At 43.2% G+C, this 19,253-nt stretch overlaps 1 protein-coding gene across 1 annotated transcript in view; it reads right to left on the bottom strand.

Annotated features, from left to right (window-relative positions):
* The window catches only part of LOC128687468 (sodium-coupled monocarboxylate transporter 1-like), a 79,042-nt gene that overhangs the window by 5,864 nt on the left and 53,925 nt on the right, over positions 1 to 19,253 (bottom strand). Inside the window, exons 10-11 of the mRNA XM_070084024.1 lie at positions 17,846 to 18,057; positions 10,599 to 10,699 (exon numbers count right to left, since the gene is read on the bottom strand). Of these exons, the coding sequence (XP_069940125.1) occupies positions 10,599 to 10,699; positions 17,846 to 18,057 (313 nt within the window). The remainder of the gene's footprint in view (positions 1 to 10,598; positions 10,700 to 17,845; positions 18,058 to 19,253) is intronic.

The raw sequence follows: 19,253 nt of genomic DNA, 5'->3' as shown, positions 1-19,253 counted from the left end.
AAACTAAAGTGAGAATAAAAACAATGAAGAATTGCATTTACGGACTAGGACTTTTTTTTTTTTTATCGTACCGGCCATCTCCCACCAAATTAGGGTAACTCCAAAAGAAGGGGAACACATTCGCCATCATTCATTGAAAAATTATAGAGCCAGAAGTGTGCAGACATCGCAATTGTTATCACACTTCACTTATTTCAAAACTCAGCCCTATCTTGTGTATATTACAGCCCTTGTGGCTTAGCGCTTCTTTTTGATTATAATAATAATAATTGTGTATATTACCACCCTCCTAGATACAACCAACAAGTCAATTAGTAAACGGGGGGGGGGGAGAATATTTGCACATATGTCTCACCCCTTCGGGAATCGAACCTGAGTACCTCCAGTCGTTAGCTAAGTACTCTCGGCTGTTTAGCTACAGTCACACAAAACAAAAATAGTGAGCATGAAAATCTTAATTGTTTATATAAGACCGAAAAGGACCAAATTCATGGAAAAATTGGCATATTCATGTGCCCTACTACCAAAATTGTAAGACCCATTCCCAGCATTCTGGAATGGTTCGGATTACTTCCAAAACCCTCAGTGGCATAGGCTTCAAATGTTAAAAAAAAAGAAATGTGCCTCATAATTCGATGACCTGGAGTTTACCTGGATAGAGTTCCGGGGTCAACGTCCCCGCGACCCGGTCTGTGACCAGGCCTCCTGGTGGATCAGAGCCTGATCAACCAGGCTGTTGCTGCTGGCTGCACGCAATCCAACGTACGAGCCACAGCCCGGCTGGTCAGTGTGTGTGAAATTCAAGAATGTAAGTGCAGGTCTGACAATTATGTGTAAAATAGTATGGAATTTTTATTCCTGTTAAATCACATTAAATAAATTTCAACTTGCCTCATGTGATTGGTTTCAATACTTAATGGATGATGCATCTCAGGGACAGAATAGTACGCATTACGGTTTGTTTGCATGCATACAAATTTGATGTGGTAAAATAATTAAAAAACTTGGAATCCTTGAAGTCCGTCTCAAAACTGGAGAATGACTTATCCGATTGGTTTCAAATTTTCACCACTGACGTGGTTTCCTGAATGCAAGATTCATGATGTTATTGGGTGGCGTAGGTCCCACTTTGACAATTACGTTGAATAAATAACAATATTCATTTATATTAAAGCTTCTGATAATTTTCAAAATAACAATGATGATGCATTCTGTTTGAAGGATGATACCTGGTAAGTTTAGTCTGAGTAGGTGCAAATTTGAATTTTTACTGAAACTTAAAAACTTTGGATTCATTGGAATCGGATAAATTACTGGCGAAGCCTTTTCTGATCGGTTTCAAACTATCACCATTGCTGGGTTTTATTAAAAGAAAGCTTGGTGTTCACGTTGAGCTGTGTAAATTTCAATTTGTAAATCTTACACAAAACATTGTGCCTCCATGCAATAACTAGAAAATGCCTCTTCTGATTTGCTTCAAATTTTCAGCGTACATATTTACCTGCATTACAAACTTATACCGCACTCTGCAATATTACTGTGGAAAATTTTGAATTTTCCGGGAGTCAGGATGTGTAATTTTTTATAAAATAATAATTGTGTATTAAAATGATGCTGATTTGATCCAAATTTTTAAAAAAACGTATGTTTGCGGGGACGGCCGGGGGGGGAGGAGGAGGACGCCATGTTTAAATTCAATGAATGGAACCACATTGTAATTTGTGCATTCGTCGCTCAACCTTTGGGACGAGCGGACGTGAGCTGAGCCTGCCCTCTGCTGTCAGCCGGTGACAACTTGGTTTTCTCAAAATGGCGCAGCCGGCAAGAAGAAGGGTAAACACTGTCGGCATTGAAGTGGTGCGTGGGGCTGTGCATGCCCACTCAGCTCAAGTTTTATTACCTGCCATCATCAGGGACACATACGGCATTGCCAACGAAGAGCTGTATGGTGTAGCCTTGAACGGGGCATATAGAATTTTTGTGAAATTTCTCAATGCAAGTGTATATGAGGACATAGTCGCCAGGTTCCAAGATCTTTGTGTACCAGTGAATCCTGCAGTGACGGTAAGGCTACATGATGTGTCCCGCCATTATACGTGGGTGAAGATAAAAAATGTACCCTTTGAGGCTAATGAGGCAGACCTACGTGCCGTCTTCGAGAAGTTTGGGACTGTTCATATGGCGACATTGGGGAAATGGAAGGAAGGATCATATTCTGGGATGCCTGAAGGAAGTTTTTCCTTAAAAATGACATTGAGGCATCCTATTCCTTCCTATATTTTCCTAGAAGACTTCAGGACTCAAGTAATGGTGACTTACGCAGGGCAACAACGTACCTGTCGATTATGTGGTGCATATGATCACATTGCTGCGCAGTGTGTTAAGCAACAGGGTACACAGGCGAAGGAGCAGCATAAGGAGGCATCAGAGGACCTTGGGACGTTGGATTTGGCACGACCTGAGTCGGTTTCCTTGAACAAGGCTTGGAGTGTGGAGGTCGAGGAGGCCTTGAGGGAGGAAGAGTGTGTAACTCTTCCGAGAGAGACATGCACTGCCGGGCAGGCACCGGCGACCAAAGATGTGGTGTCACTGGGTGAGGACAGGGCCGTGGAGGCTACCATTGATTCAGTCCTCCACGACCTGTTAGGGACCCCAGGAGAGGTCACAGTTGAGGGGCTTGTGGGTGCCCTGGATGCTGCTGGGGTTCCAGGTGGTGAGAGGGGGGGAGGCATGTCAGAGACCCAGGTTGAGGCTGGGTTGCAAATTGGCACAGTGGTGGCGGAAGTGCACGGGGATGGCTTCCAGGTGGAGGCGGGAAGAAAGGCTCGAGTGTCACGGAAGAGAGCGGCAGTGCCCTCGGACGTGGACGATGTGGATGTGCTCACTCCGGCACAGCGTTCGGGCAAAAAGGTTTGGGCTGAAGTGGTTGAGCATGGACCTGGGGGGTCCAGGGGCAAGGGGCATGTGAAAGCAGATCACAGAATGGTGATTGAAGATCAAGGGCGTATAAAGGGGAAGGGGGATAAAGGTGGTGCAATACGTAAAGGAAAACCTCCATTGACAAATTCAAGAGTCTCTCTATAAATGTTAATGGTCTGAAAAATTCTAGGAAGTGTGAATGGTTTCATGAGATGCTCATTAGGTATGGTGTAGATGTAGTGTTTGTGCAAGAGCACAACCACAAGCCGGGTTGTATGTTGATGATTGAGGGGTATACTGTATATGCGGCACACTCAACGAGATTGAAAGGAGGAGTGGCTATTTTGGTGAGGGAGGCTAGCCCGTTTACTGTACATCATTGTGAGGAGGGGGGTGAGGGGAGGGTTATAAGAGTGGATGGGACATGGGGAAGAGATAAGATGTCTTTTGTGTGTGTTTATGGTCCGGCGGAGGGGGACAGTCGAGTGAAGAATGAGTTTGTACGTGAAGTGTTGGTGTATCACTTAAGGTCGCTTCCAGCATTAGCTGTGGTGGGAGGGGACTGGAATTGCGTTATACGCCGCAAGGATGTGGAACCTAGGGGAGCAGGATATTGTTCTGGCGTTCTGAGGGACCTGTTAACAGGGGTGGGGTTGGTGGATGTAGAGGGGGGGGCGGCGTGGGAGGTGCAGCACACCTTTGTGAGGCAGGGGTATGCTGCACGGCTGGACAGGATATACGTGACAAGGAAAGCTGTGGTGCGGAGTGTAAGGGTTTTGGATGTCTTTTTTTCTGATCATAGAGGTGTTTTGGTGGATTTGGGATGGGAGGGTCGGCCGAACAGGTATAAGAGTTATTGGAAATTGAATGTTCGGTTGCTTCAAGATGTTGAGGGGAGGGTCCTATTTGCACAATGGTGGAAAGGCTTATGGGAAGGGATGGAAGTCAATGGGGATGTGTTGAGATGGTGGGATGTGACGGCGAAGACGAGGATTCGAGAGTTCTATGTCCGACAGGGAAGGCACGAGAATCAGTTGGCTTATGGGCTTATTAGGTATCTTGAGGGGCAGTTAAGGGAGTATTATGAGAGAGGAAGGGGGGGGATGGGAGCCCCTGTGGCTGACATACAAGGAGTGAAGGAACGCCTAATGGAAGTGCAAAATGAGAGGTTTGATGCGGCAAGGGTTTTAGGGGGGTTGGAGGAGGTCATGTGGGGTGATAGACCATCGGCGTGTGTCCTGCGAGGGCAGGGGCGCCGGCGCGTTGCAATGGAAATGGTGGGTTTGAGAGTTCTTGAGGACATCGAGGGGTATAGGGAGGGACAAGACTTGGTGACAACGGAGGGGATGGGAGGGTATGTTGATTCTTGGCTTAGTGCACATATGAGGAGTGTGGGTGTGAGAGAGGGGGCTTTAAGAGAGACAGGGGGATGGGTGCGGAGTGTGCTGGACAGGGACGACAGGGAACAGTTACAGGGGCCTATTGTGGAGGACGAGGTGTGGACGGCTTTAATGAGTATGAGCAGGGGTAAGGCACCGGGGATAGATGGGCTGCCTGCGGAGTTTTACATACAGCATTGGGGAGTATTAAAAGATTTTTTGGTGCAATTATTTAATATCATAAAAGAGAGGGGTGCGTTGGGACCTTTGCAGGCGACAGCACTAGTAGTTTTGGTGCCAAAGGGTGAAAGTCAGTGCACAGTGAGAGATTACCGGATGATATCACTCATGTGTGCAGACTACAAACTTTTTGCAAAAATTTTGGGAAATCGTATAAAAAAGGTCATTGGAAAGGTAATAGTGAGGGGTCAATATGGGATTCCGGGGAGATCAATGTATGAGGGGCATGGGGTTATTAGAAGGTTTATTGAGGGTCCACAAGAGGGGGAACGTGGGGTATTGGCGTTGGATTGGAGAACGGCATATGACAGTGTCGAGAGGGAGGCTCTGTGGAGAATCATGGAGTGGCAAGGGTTCGGGGAGGACATTGTGAATTGGGCACGTACTTTATATCGGGGAGCTGGGATGTGTGTACAGATAAATGGGAGGGTGGGGTTGCATGTGAAAATGGGCAGGGGATTGAGGCAAGGTTGCCCGTTGTCACAAATATTATTTGCATGTTTACAGAATCCGTTTTATAGGGCAGTGGAAATGTGCATACAGGAGGGGGTAAGGGAGGACATACGAGGTGGGAGTCCCAGTATCATAGGTTACGTTGATGACACAACTGTCCTAGTGAGTGGGAGGGAGGGATTGGAGGGTCTGGAGAGAGTTATAGATGTTTTTGGGATGGCAACAGGTATGGCAGTGAATGTGCATAAATCAAAGCTCATGATATTGGGTGAATGGGATGGGCAGGAGGGCGGGGGTGGGGGGGTGAGGTGGAGTGTCGTGGACCGGGTGAAAATTTGTGGAGTTGTGTATATGGGTAATGCTCAGATGGCGAGGGAGAATAATTCAAAGGGTGTGGTAGATAGGGTATTGGGAAGATTGTCAGGATTGAGGCCGACACATCTTACGCTACACCAGAGGGTCATTGTGGTCAATGTGCTTTTGTACAGTAAAATATGGCATGTGGCAGCTTTGTACCCTTTGGTGTATGGGGATGTCCGGAGATTGTTGAGCAGAGTTTTCCGTTTTATCTGGGGTTCAGGATGCGATTGGTTGAAAAGAGAGGTGGTAACACTTCCGGTGGCCTTGGGAGGGCTGGGGTTAATTCATTTGGAAAGAAGGTTGAAGTGTGTATATGTGAAACATGGGTTGCTAAGGGCTCGGGGGGAAGGGAGTGGAGGGTTGGGGATGCTGCAGGGAGATCTTCGGAGATGGTGGAAGGGACAAGATTTGAGAGATGGTGAGGAGTTGTTGCGTCTATTGATGATGGTCAGAGAGCCGAGAAACATGCGGGTAGGGTCCATGGAGAGGAAGATATGGCCTAGGGTGGTAGTGGCAACGGAAGGAGTGTACCCGATGTACGCATGGGAAGACATTTGGGGCCGATTAAAAGGGTTACGCATCCGGCCACGCGTGAGGGAGGTAATGTATAGGTTTCTTCACGGAATATTGCCGTCTGGGGTTGTTTTACGAAATAGGCGAATAAGGGAGGGTGGGATGTGTCAGGTTTGTGGGGTAGATGAATCAGCTTTTCATGTAGTTTATTTTTGTGAAAGCCTAGGGATTGTGCGGGAATGGTTAGGGAAAGTAATCCGGTATGTGGGGGGGAAAGGGTTGTCGGTTTTGAGAGCTCTTAGTTTAGATGTAGGTGGGGTTGGGGTAAAGGTTCAAAGGGCAGTGGCTTACTTAATGGTTGATTTTGTGTATATATCATGGGCAATGAGAGACAAAGGGGCGGAGGAACGTAGGATGGCCATAGCAGCATCCTTTTATAGAACAAAGTGTCGCAACAGGGAAATATATGGTAGAAGGTGGGAGAGGGATTTCTCGGAGGGCTACAGGGACTTTCTTTTGAGGGATTTATGGTCTTTATAAGCGGTCAGGGGAATGAACGGGCTGGCCTTCCCAGGGGGGGGGGTGTTGCAGAGGTCGATTGTGTGAGTGTGTGTGGAATTGTGTGAGGAAGGATGTTGAGGTGATATTCAATGTGGTATTCAATGTAATGTCTTGGTGTTATTGTGAACACCGATGATTATAATTTATCTAAGGATTCCTTCATGTTTTGTAAGGATGTACATAAGCATGTTAGTATATAAGCATATTTTAACCTGTAATTATACATGTCTACCTATATATGAGCAATGTAACTTGTCATAATAATGAGGTTTCATACCTGTTTTTTAACTATTGGAACGTTTTGGTATTGTATATAATGTAAGATCTTGCCTGGGGTGTTTTTGCTTATATATTGTTACAGATGTTTTTTTTTCACATTTTCATTATATATGTTCAAGTGAATGAGTTTTTGATCTTGTGTATAGCCAGGTGAAACTGGTCAGTTTTTCACTTGGGGGGGGGGGGGGTAGGAGTGTAAGTAATCTCTGCAATAGCAGGTCATGTGATACACATGTCATATTATTTTAGATGTCTAATGTTGTCCATTCTCTGTAGGATGTGATGTATAGATTATCTCCGACAGTGTAAATAATCTGTCTGCTGGAGGGAATAATGTGTAAATTTATTTATTATTGTGGTAGGTTTATGTGTGTAGCGTGTTTTTAGGGTGATATATTATAAGACGCTAATTACTATCAAGGACTGTTGGTGGTTGAGTGGTGACGGCAGACACAGTTACTAGGCATGGGGGGGGGGGTTTGAAGTGTGCACGATATTAATTATTACCATAGGGTATATGAGGGTAGGGTGGATTGTGTTCTATGGTGGATGTGAGCCATCAGGTTCAGACATTCCTTGTATTATAGTGTCAGCCGTTTAGCTGGCTGGATTGTGTTTATATATATATTGTCATTGAAGTTTTTAATGCTTTTACAAATGTGTATGTATAAGAGATTTGTCACTGTGTATCTAAGGTGAAAGTGGCACGTTTTCATGGGGGGGGGGAGTGTAAGCTTTACTGGGTGGGTTGTATATGTGTATGTATATATGTGTGTGTGTGTATATGTATATATATATATATGTATATGTATGTATGACCACCTTTTCATGTGAAGCACAGTACGTACAAGCGGTGTTCATGTGAAGCACAGTACGTACAAGCGGTGTTTGATTTGAGTGCAGCAGCCAGTTCTGTCATTATATATGTGCTTCTTCAGTACTGTGTAGTCACAGTTGATTATTGTTCGCTGCCTCTATCTTGTTACATATTGATTATGTACCCATATATTTTGTACCTGAGTTTGAAATAAAATATAAAAAAAAAAATTACGTTGAATAAATAACAATATTCATTTATATTAAAGCTTCTGATAATTTTCAAAATAACAATGATGATGCATTCTGTTTGAAGGATGATACCTGGTAAGTTTAGTCTGAGTAGGTGCAAATTTGAATTTTTACTGAAACTTAAAAACTTTGGATTCATTGGAATCGGATAAATTACTGGCGAAGCCTTTTCTGATCGGTTTCAAACTATCACCATTGCTGGGTTTTATTAAAAGAAAGCTTGGTGTTCACGTTGAGCTGTGTAAATTTCAATTTGTAAATCTTACACAAAACATTGTGCCTCCATGCAATAACTAGAAAATGCCTCTTCTGATTTGCTTCAAATTTTCAGCGTACATATTTACCTGCATTACAAACTTATACCGCACTCTGCAATATTACTGTGGAAAATTTTGAATTTTCCGGGAGTCAGGATGTGTAATTTTTTATAAAATAATAATTGTGTATTAAAATGATGCTGATTTGATCCAAATTTTTAAAAAAACGTATGTTTGCGGGGACGGCCGGGGCGGAGGAGGAGGACGCCATGTTTAAATTCAATGAATGGAACCACATTGTAATTTGTGTCAGAAATTCGGTGTTTTCGGAGGCTTAATGGAATTTTGGCCTCAAAATTGCGGCTGGAAAAAATGAAAATCTGTTCATGCTGATATAATGAGGACAAGAAATTAGCAGGACAGTAAGAATTAGTGTGTGAATAAGGAAGATACGGAGCCATCACCACCCACAGCTCAGTAAATAGTTTTTTTCATGTCGAGCTAGCTGGCCAGTTGAAGTTCTATATAGTAAGGCAAGTATTGTGAGTGACCAGTTGCACCAGGTGACCAGAGAAAATTTGGTAATCAGTATCCCAAAGTTTTGTCAATAATTATACTAATCTATGTTATATATTTGACATTAACTGCATTTTAGACCCTCCCCCTCCCCCTGTCAGCAAGTCAAACCCAGTTGATACAGTCAACAACCAATCAAATTACATATACCAGAATTCCTGGTTTTGTTTAAGTTTAAATGTAATGTACAATATTTTGGGTCCCGGCTGATGTGAGTGTGATTACTACAAAAAGGGTTCTACACGACCATAATTTTTAAAGGGGTGGACCGGTAAGCCAGCGGAAGGCCTCGGTCAGATGACCAAAAGCTCCAAAGGTGGGTCATCATCTGACTAAGACCCGCGTCACTAAACATTTGTCCTGTTTCCTGACGAACCTTACCTAACCTAACCTGATGTGAGTGTGGATTGAGGTTGTGGGTGTCGAGGGAGACATTCTCCTTGTGACCTCGAGTGTCTTAAAAATTCCACCTACCTCAGAGGTGCAACAAAAATTGGTAAGTAATATTTACCTTAGTTGCATCCTACCCAAATTCCTTGTGTGAACGTGATAGTGAAGTTCATACAAGCAATTTCTCACAATTACAATCAGGAGCATTGAAGTACAGGGGACAGTGGTTAGGTAATACAGGGATACCCTTTTCAGATAGTGCAGCGAGTATAATACATCATGTAACCATTACTGTTACGAGGAAGCGCTAAATCCGTGTGAATTACACAGCGCCTGGGAAATGGAAGGCAACCATATTTGATCCGAGGAAGGAAAGGGTGGCTCCAGTTTCTTGGGTTAAGTTCCCTTCACCTGTATCAGTGAAAGCCATGACCCACAGGCGTGTATAAGTGAGCATGTATTTATTTGATGTGACGTGCTAAACCTGTATGGATCATTAAGCGCCAGGAGTGGTGGAGGCTTGATCCTCGTCCTTGTTGATCAATCAGCTCAACAAGTGATGCATACTTGATCCTTCGCCCTTGCGAATCATTCAGCTCAATGAGTAATGGAGGCTTGATCCTCCATTCCTGTGGGCCAATCAGCTCGAGTGATCCCTTGTGGTTTAGCGCTTCTTTTTTATTATAATCAAGGAGTGATGTATAATTTATCCCTTGTGGGTTTAGCACTTAGTTTTGATTGTAATAATTCATCCTTGTGGATCATTCAGCGCGAGGAAGGAATGGTCCATGTGGATCATTCAGAGCAAGTAATAGAGGCTTGGTCCTCCGTCCCTGTGGATCATCTGGCGCCTGGAGTGATCTAGGCTTGATCTTTTGTCGACAAATCGCAAGGCAGCCCTTTACCTACTTGTAATCACTTACTTTGTTCATTTGTATATCAGATCCTATGGATCTGCTGGCAACGAACTCCCCTCATGCTCAGTGTCTTCGGTTCAATCCCCGGCATGGGTGGAAACATTTGGCATGTTTCCTTACACCTGCTGTCACTGTTCACCTAGCAGTAAGTAGGTACCAGAGTGTTAGTCGACTGTTGTAGGTTGCATTCTGAGGGACAAGATTAAGGACCCTAATGGAAATGTGACAGGTAATCCTGATGACACTGGCTTTAATAATACAAATAATTTTCATTTCAGTGAGCTATACAAGTAATGTAGACAGATGCATTAGTAGGCATAAGAGAATGCCACTAAGTATACAATGCATTTCGGGCAACTTTCTCAGGCTATCCTGGATGGCTAACCCTCAAGATTAAAAATTTGAACAAACCTTTCTTAACGATTTAAACCACCTGTACAGGTGTGAACCGATGTACAAAAGACCAAAACCTATCAGGGGAGGTTCCTTGATGTTGGTGAGGGGCTTTTGGTCTAGGGAATTGGATCTGTGCTCCAATTCCCTGAATTAAGCCTGATTGTCTTCCATCCACCCCACAGGCAGTGTGTAATACGGGTCAAGTGTTCCCAAAACTAATAATAATAATAATAATAATCAGACCAGAAGTAATGAGTGCACACCAAAACAAGTATAATAAGTTATATCACCTGTGCAGAGAGACAGAAGGTTACTGAGGAGGATGGTAAGCAAGATAGCAATCCAGCCACTGTAGCAGTACGAGATATCATAGATGCTCTTCGCTTCCCACCTGAGGAACAAATAAAATCTTCAGAATTATGGTATTTTGTTACATTCATTATGAGTGTGGTGTTACTGCTCGTCATTACACATTAGTAATAGTATAATACGTGTATTAATAATAATAACATTCATCTGAGGCAAATAAATGGTATAAAATACCGACACAATGGAAATATAAACACAAATGCAGTATAATGTGATCCTTTATTGACAACGTTTCACCCACACAGTGGGCTTTTTCAAGTCACACACGGATCTACCCGGGGTTGGAAGGTACGAGAGTATTTATAGTCAGAATGTTGAGGTCAGGTGGAGAATGCTGCATCTGATGATCTACCGGGTGGGGTTATAGAGTCTTGGGTAGCTTGGCAGGACAAGTTATAGACCTTCTGCAGTGTTCTTATGTGGGATAGCGATGAAGAAGTTTCTTGGCGAGTGGTTCAGCTATGCTATAGAAGCCATTGTTCTGGTTGAAATTGTTGGTTATAGAGATAAGCGATGATTGCTGTGTACAACATCGCAATTCACACAACCATTTAATTAACTACAGAAACTCAAGACTTATAGCCGGAAATAAATGGTATAAAATACCGACACAATGGCAATATAAACACAAATGCAGTATAATGTGATCCTTTATTGACTACGTTTCGCCCACACAGTGGGCTTTTTCAAGTCACAAACAGAACTACCTGGGGTGGAAGGAACGCGAGTATTTATAGTCCGGCTGAGGTCAGGTGAAGAATGCTGCATCTGATGATGTACCGAGTTGGGTTGTAGAGTCTAAAAACTTGGGTAGCTTGGAAAGGAGACTGGACAAGTTTGTGAGCAGACCTTCTACAGTGTTCTTATGTGGGATAGCGATGAAGAAGTTTCTTGGCAAGTGGTTCAGCTATGTTATAGAAGCCACTATTCTGGTTGAAGTTGTCGGATATAGAAATAAGTGATGATTCCAGGATTCTTCGGTATTGGGTGTTGTCTTCTGTGGCGATAAGTCTTGAGTTTCTGTAGTCTATCAAGTGGTTGTGTGAATTACGGTGTTGTACGCAGGCATTCCTTGTGTCGTCAGACCTGCTTGCGTATTGGTGTTCTGAAATACGTGTTTGGAGGTCCCTTGATGTTTCGCCCACGTATAACTTGTTGCAGTCATTACAAGGGATTATGTATACCCCTGCAGAGGATGGAGGCTTGTCCTGCCTACTACTGGTGATGTCCTTGATGGTCGTGGTTGTGGAGGTAGATACTTGGAATGATGTTTTGGCAAAGATGTTGGAAACATGTTTGGCAATGGAGTTGGTGGGAAGGACTATGTATCTCTTCTCGGCAGTGTCTTCTCTGGGTGTGTTGAAGATGTTTAGTGCTCGCCGTCTGCAGTCTCTGATGAAGTGACGAGGATAGTGGAGTTTGGAAAATACCTGTTCAATTATAGTGCATTCTTCCTCAAGGAACTCGTTGCTGCAGATTCTGAGTGCACGCAGGAAGAAGCCTATAATTACACCACGTTTGGTTTTGGTGTCGTGGTGAGAGTAGAAGTGGAGAAGATCGTTTTGGTTGGTGGGTTTTCGATAGACTTTAAAACGAAGTTCGTGGTCAGCTTCTTCTTCATCGCTATCCCACATAAGAACACTGTAGAAGGTCTGCTCACAAACTTGTCCAGTCTCCTTTCCAAGCTACCCAAGTTTTTAGACTCTACAACCCAACTCGGTACATCATCAGATGCAGCATTCTTCACCTGACCTCAGCCGGACTATAAATACTCGCGTTCCTTCCACCCCAGGTAGTTCTGTTTGTGACTTGAAAAAGCCCACTGTGTGGGCGAAACGTAGTCAATAAAGGATCACATTATACTGCATTTGTGTTTATATTGCCAAGACTTATAGCCACAGAAGACAACACTCAATACAGAAGAATCCTGGAATCATCGCTTATCTCTATAACCAACAATTTCAACCAGAACAATGGCTTCTATAACATAGCTGAACCACTCGCCAAGAAACTTCTTCATCGCTATCCCACATAAGAACACTGCAGAAGGTCTATAACTTGTCCAATACCCCTGCCAAGCTACCCAAGACTATAACCCCACCCGGTAGATCATCAGATGCAGCATTCTCCACCTGACCTCAACATTTTGACTATAAATACTCTCGTACCTTCCAACCCCAGGTAGATCCGTGTGTGACTTGAAAAAGCCCACTGTGTGGGTGAAACGTTGTCAATAAAGGATCACATTATACTGCATTTGTGTTTATATTTCCATTCATCTGAGGCGCAAAAACATGTGGGTTATTCAGTATAAGAAGTGTTGGTTGAAGCCTCCAATATGGGCATGAGTGCATAATAAAGATATTAAACCAACTAGACTTTTCCCTCCTCGACAATATAGAGAGAAAACGAAGTGGGCATCTTAGTATTATTAAAATCTCAGTCTGTTACCTGTCAAACTTTAGAATGTCACATATAAAGGAAGTGTTGTGTTTGTTAGGAAACAGGAGTGTCTCCTAACAGATCTTTATTAGATGACCTGTTAACTAGTTAAGCTAGGATCACTATACGGTAATGATCCATTATAACTTACTGTAAGATGCCTTGTATGAATATTATTATTGTTGTAATAATAAGTAGGTGGGAAGGAGATTTTCCTTAAATTACACTGATCTTCAAGTTAATCAACAAAATACATGTGGGTTAAATAAATACTATTATTCCTGCATTTTAAATTTTCGTATAAAATCAGTCAGCATATCGCATAAATAATATAGTCATGCGCCGCATAACGACGTTTCGGTCTGCATAGACAAGTACAGCACACGTACAGTACATAATACTTTATAATGATAATAAACAACTATGTTATTGGTTTATGTATTTACTATACTGTAATTTTTATCGTTATTCTAGTTTACTGTAAAACAGTATGGGTTGTTAACGCGGGCAGCAGCTCCATACATCTCGTGTTTACCTCGTCTCGTTAGCATCATGTTTACCCTGTGCTTGATTGAATCTCGTGTTTCGTTCATCATTTCCCCAAAGCGTACAAAATCCACTGCTAATGTTGCCATAGCTGAAGAAGAGGCAAGAGAAAAAGAAATTGCAGAAGAAAAGGAAGAACCCCAAAGAAAATTTACAGTGAAAGGTTTAGTTAGTTTAATATGTTTATTATGCACCCCATACCCATCCTGTGGGCGGTAGTCAGAAGATTACAGAGGTACAGGGACTGGACTCCAAAGTTTTGATAGCTGAGCAAGTTACAGAGGTAATGAACTCACAATTTACAAAGGTTTAGCAGAAGCTTTTGCAGACCTCAACAAACGCCTTAAAAAGTTTGAAAACATGGATCCCAACACCGAGAGGTTTTTCATTAATAGAGAGGAATGTTCATGGTGCAGTATCTGCTTGCAAGCAAATCTATGATGGAAAAAAAAGAAACAATTGCCTACGGTATTTGGTACAGGAATATGTTGTACAGATTTGTAGCCTAGGAGCAATAGATTATACCCTGTATAACCTAAGTGTGTAGTGAGTCATTTAGGTTTGTGTAGGAACACTTTGACGTTCGCACAAGGACGCAATCGCCTAACGACGCATTTCTTAGAATGTATCCCCATCGTTAAGTGACACAACTGTAGTCCATTGACTGAGAATATGATTAAGCTCATAAGATTAATACTAACCTGGAGTTTACCTGGAGAGAGTTCCGGGGGTCAACGCCCCCGCGGCCCGGTCTGTGACCAGGCCTCCTGGTGGATCAGAGCCTGATCAACCAGGCTGTTACTGCTGGCTGCACGCAAACCAACGTACGAGCCACAGCCCGGCTGATCAGGAACTGACTTTAGGTGCTTGTCCAGTGCCAGCTTGAAGACTGCCAGGGGTCTGTTGGTAATCCCCCTTATGTATGCTGGGAGGGCCCCTGACACTTATTGTATGGTCTCTTAACGTGCTAGTGACACCCCTGCTTTTCATTGGGGGGATGTTGCATCGTCTGCCAAGTCTTTTGCTTTCGTAGTGAGTGATTTTCGTGTGCAAGTTCGGTACTAGTCCCTCTAGGATTTTCCAGGTGTATATAATCATGTATCTCTCCCGCCTGCGTTCCAGGGAATACAGGTTCAGGAACCTCAATCGCTCCCAGTAATTGAGGTGTTTTATCTCCGTTATGCGCGCCGTGAAGGTTCTCTGTACATTTTCTAGGTCAGCAATTTCACCTGCCTTGAAAGGTGCTGTTAGTGTGCAGCAATATTCCAGCCTAGATAGAACAAGTGACCTGAAGAGTGTCATCATGGGCTTGGCATCCCTCGTTTTGAAGGTTCTCATTATCCATCCTGTCATTTTTCTAGCAGATGCGATCGATACAATGTTATGGTCCTTGAAGGTGAGATCCTCTGACATGATCACTCCCAGGTCTTTGACGTTGGTGTTTCGCTCTATTTTGTGGCCAGAATTTGTTTTGTACTCTGATGAAGATTTAATTTCCTCGTGTTTACCATATCTGAGTAATTGAAATTTCTCATCGTTGAACTTCATATTGTTTTCTGCAGCCCACTGAAAGATTTGGTTGATGTCCGCCTGGAGCCTTGCAGTGTCTGCAATGGAAGACACTGTCATGCAGATTCGGGTGTCATCTGCAAAGGAAGACACGGTGCTGTGGCTGACATCCTTGTCTATGTCAGATATGAGGATGAGGAACAAGATGGGAGCGAGTACTGTGCCTTGTGGAACAGAGCTTTTCACCGTGCCTGCCTCGGACTTTACTCTGTTGACGACTACTCTCTGTGTTCTGTTAGTGAGGAAATTATAGATACATCGACCGACTTTTCCTGTTATTCCTTTAGCACGTATTTTGTGCGCTATTACGCCATGGTCACACTTGTCGAAGGCTTTTGCAAAGTCTGTATATATTACATCTGCATTCTTTTTGTCTTCTAGTGCATCTAGGACCTTGTCGTAGTGATCCAATAGTTGAGACAGACAGGAGCGACCTGTTCTAAACCCATGTTGCCCTGGGTTGTGTAACTGATGGGTTTCTAGATGGGTGATGATCTTGCTTCTTAGGACTCTTTCAAAGATTTTTATGATATGGGATGTTAGTGCTATCGGTCTGTAGTTGTAGGGATGTAACTGCGTAAATTCTAGTGAGTTAGGTTAATTTTGGTAAGACTGGGTGAAGTTAGGTTTGCTTAGATTTCATATGACTTAATTTGTCCAGGATAGATTAGGCCAGGCTGTATTAGATTGGGTATAGTTAAGTTAGGTATATGTATGTTAGGAATCGTTAGAATGTATTTGATTTGGTTTGAATTGGTTAGGTTAGGCCAGATTAGCATAGATGAAGTTGGGTTAGGTGATGAGATTTTGCTAGGTTAGATTAAATTAGGTTAGAGGAGCTTGCACTTGCACAATTACTTTTGAAGAAAAAGCAGACATTTCCATATCATTGTATTAATGTTGGTAGAATTACCGACAATATGATCGACACCATGCCCAGCCCTTCTAGGGTTAGGTAGGTGCCTGAGCCAGGGCTTGTAGCTCACAAGACTGTCATTCCCATTAGCCCCCTTGGGGCGGGGATGGCAGACCAGAGAGGCCTAGCTTCTCCCTACGAGCCCCGTGAGGGCGGGGAATGTGTCTAGGCCTGGGAGCAGTTAGTCCCAGCGATGAGGAGGTACTTGTACCTCCTCCCATGGGAGACTTAGGTCTCAGACACTCCCTCGACAGGGAATCAACAAGAAGACCGACAATATGTTAGGTAAAAGGGACACAGGTGCAACCAATGTAACATCTTATTCTGGCAAAGTTTTGCTCTCCAGGAGCTTTGTCAAGCCGTTATAAACAATAAACAGACACAGGTGCTTTACACCTCACTCTAAGCCTATATATACCCTCTGTACTCACCTAGTTGTACTCACCTAGTTGAGATTGCAGGGGTCCATGTATTGTTTATAACGGCTTGACAAAACTCCGGTGGCGGGGGCTCCTGATTTAGGGAATTGAATCTGTGCTTCAGTTCCATGAATTAAGCCTAATATCTTCCGTCCCCTCCACAGGCACTGTATAATCCTACGGGTTTTGCGCTTCCCCATGATCATAAAAATAATAATGGAGAGCGAAACGTTGCTACAATAAAATGTCACACCAGCTGCACCTGTGTCCCTTTTACCTAACATTTCCATATGTTAATAATCATCATGAATAAATTAATTTACCCACAAAAGAAAAAGCTGGAAAAAAATATCTTAAGGCTTTTATGGGCGAGTCAGTCGTGCTAACAGAAACACCTGAATGTTTTAGGTTCTGAAGTTAATATGGGAACAAAAATATGCAACATATTCTGACATCAGATGAACTTTCATTATTATTCTTAAATTAAAAAAAAAATCTCGAACAGACAAAGTGCATTAATCAATATTTTAGTATACATAGTATGGAGATTAATTCAGTCACCTGAAGAATCGACCACCTAAGATAAATAGTTAATTAAAGTTGTGAAAATTCTTAGATAAGTTAGATAAAGCTAACTAGTTAAGGTATGGCGTGGCTGACAAGTGGTAAAAACACGGGAAAAGGAGATCTCTGTTAAGCTTCTTGAAGGTACTGGATGAAGTTTCTGTAGGTGAAACGTCGTGCTAATTAAAGTTTAATTTGTTGAGGTAAGTCTTTTTAGGTAAATCAAACTACTTTTAAATAAGAAATTTTTACCAAGGTTCGACTTGAATGGATGAAATTATGTAATACCGACATGTATGAAGACAAAGACAAGGTGCACAGCAAGCTATTACTGGAAAACACACTTTGCATATACTCTAATGAGTATATTCTCAATGTGTGTGCACCATGAGCAACAGTGCATGTAAACATAGAGGGGTATGTATCGGTATACTGTATATACACACTTTAGAGTCTTAGAATTTAATTTAATCCCAAAACGCCCACATTTGGGAATTATCCTTAAATATGGTGAACAGGTTGCATGCTGCTTTACTGAACCTAGTGTGCCAATAGGTCAGTTATCCTATTAATTTACTGGGACAATAGTGTCATAATAAAAGCTTGTTTTGTAACCTTTGTCTTTTTCTTCGGTTAGGTTGCCAGGTGATAAGATAAATTAAGTTTGGCGTTTAAAAAGGGATGTTGGATACATAAAATTTGAGGCACTAACCCAGGAATCGTTGTGGCATTGTCTATTTCAGTAACAGATACTAAACTGGTGTTGAAGGCAACGTGGGAATGGTTGATAGGAGGCCACATGTTCATCCCACAGTGTTCTGTGGAGAGTGGCAGTGGTACTGGAGATCCTCTACCATACATGAAGCTTCCACCCACCATCCAGCTGGTGTATATTACAGACAGTAGGCAACCCATAGTGGCACCCTGTAATGTTTAACTTAAAAATTACGATCACTTATTTTAATAAAAGTGTGGTAATGAACGTATACTTGTAGCATCCTTAAATTTGCATTATATAATTTATCCATTAAAAAAACTTATTTCCCGAAATGTTCTGCATAACCATCCTCTTTAAGGGGGACTCCCTGTACCAGTAAAGAGGCTATCAGTCTGAAAAATTGGATCTTTTGGTCTTCTTCCTGCGACCGAACCTAATTACCCCCCAATCCTCCCTTCCCTATCCCATCCCCCCCTTTTTCCCCTTTCCTCCCCTTGTTTCCTGTCCCGTTTGTAGCCTCTGGGGTCCTCCCTTCTGGCATTAAAGTTTCTAGGTAGGGGGTGGCATGCTGGGGTTCGTCCCACTCCATGGGGTCCCTCTGGGGTGGTGTGGTTTGCCATGGAATCTGAATTGTCTGAAGGTGCCCTGCTCCCTTCCCAGATTTCCGGAAAGTGGGCGGGGTGCCCTTCGGGTAATGGGTGTATCTCCAGAAGATGCCTGTCAGTACTGGTTTACTGGCATGAAGGGTAGGGAATGGCACGGGTTCCACACTGCATCTTCACTACCGGTGGGCTTGAGACCCTCTCGGATGAAGGGAGGAGCTTTCAGCCCCTCCATGCCTAATAGAGACTGTTCCTCCACTGTCCCTCTTTTTTTTTCTTTCTATTTTTTTTTAAATAACAAGAAAGGAGATATCACAGAAGAATCACCTTTATTATGGAGTCTTCGCCCAGTGAAACCCTTCCTCCTCCCAGACCCCTTTCTCATCCCACACCCTGTTCTGACCCGGCTTCATTATCCGTCCATTCTTTCGACTCTTCTCATACCCCCATACCTTCTGCTGGTGACACTGTCACCTGCTTCAGGTGCTGTGGTGTCACCCATTTTTGTTCATGCCCCTGCTTCTAGCATGCCTTTCACAATGCATCCAACTTTCCCAAATACGGTGCGACGGTTTTCGAATTGCCCACCTCCCTCAGGTCAGACTGCCCGTGGTACTACTAAACGTCCAAGACAACCTACTCACGACAGTTCGTCGATGACTGCTCATAAACGACCTATGCAACACTCGCTATCTTTGCGTACCAGGCTAACGAGTACACGATGGACAAAATTCTTTTCTTTACAGACGATGTCTCAAACCAATTATCTTTCTGATCATGGAATTGGTAAAATTCTTTTA

Source organism: Cherax quadricarinatus, chromosome 11 (genome assembly GCF_038502225.1).
Source record: "Cherax quadricarinatus isolate ZL_2023a chromosome 11, ASM3850222v1, whole genome shotgun sequence".
In the NCBI taxonomy this organism is placed as follows: domain Eukaryota; kingdom Metazoa; phylum Arthropoda; class Malacostraca; order Decapoda; family Parastacidae; genus Cherax; species Cherax quadricarinatus.
Note: the sequence above shows the minus strand (reverse complement) of the source record. Positions and strands in the feature narration are given on the sequence as shown.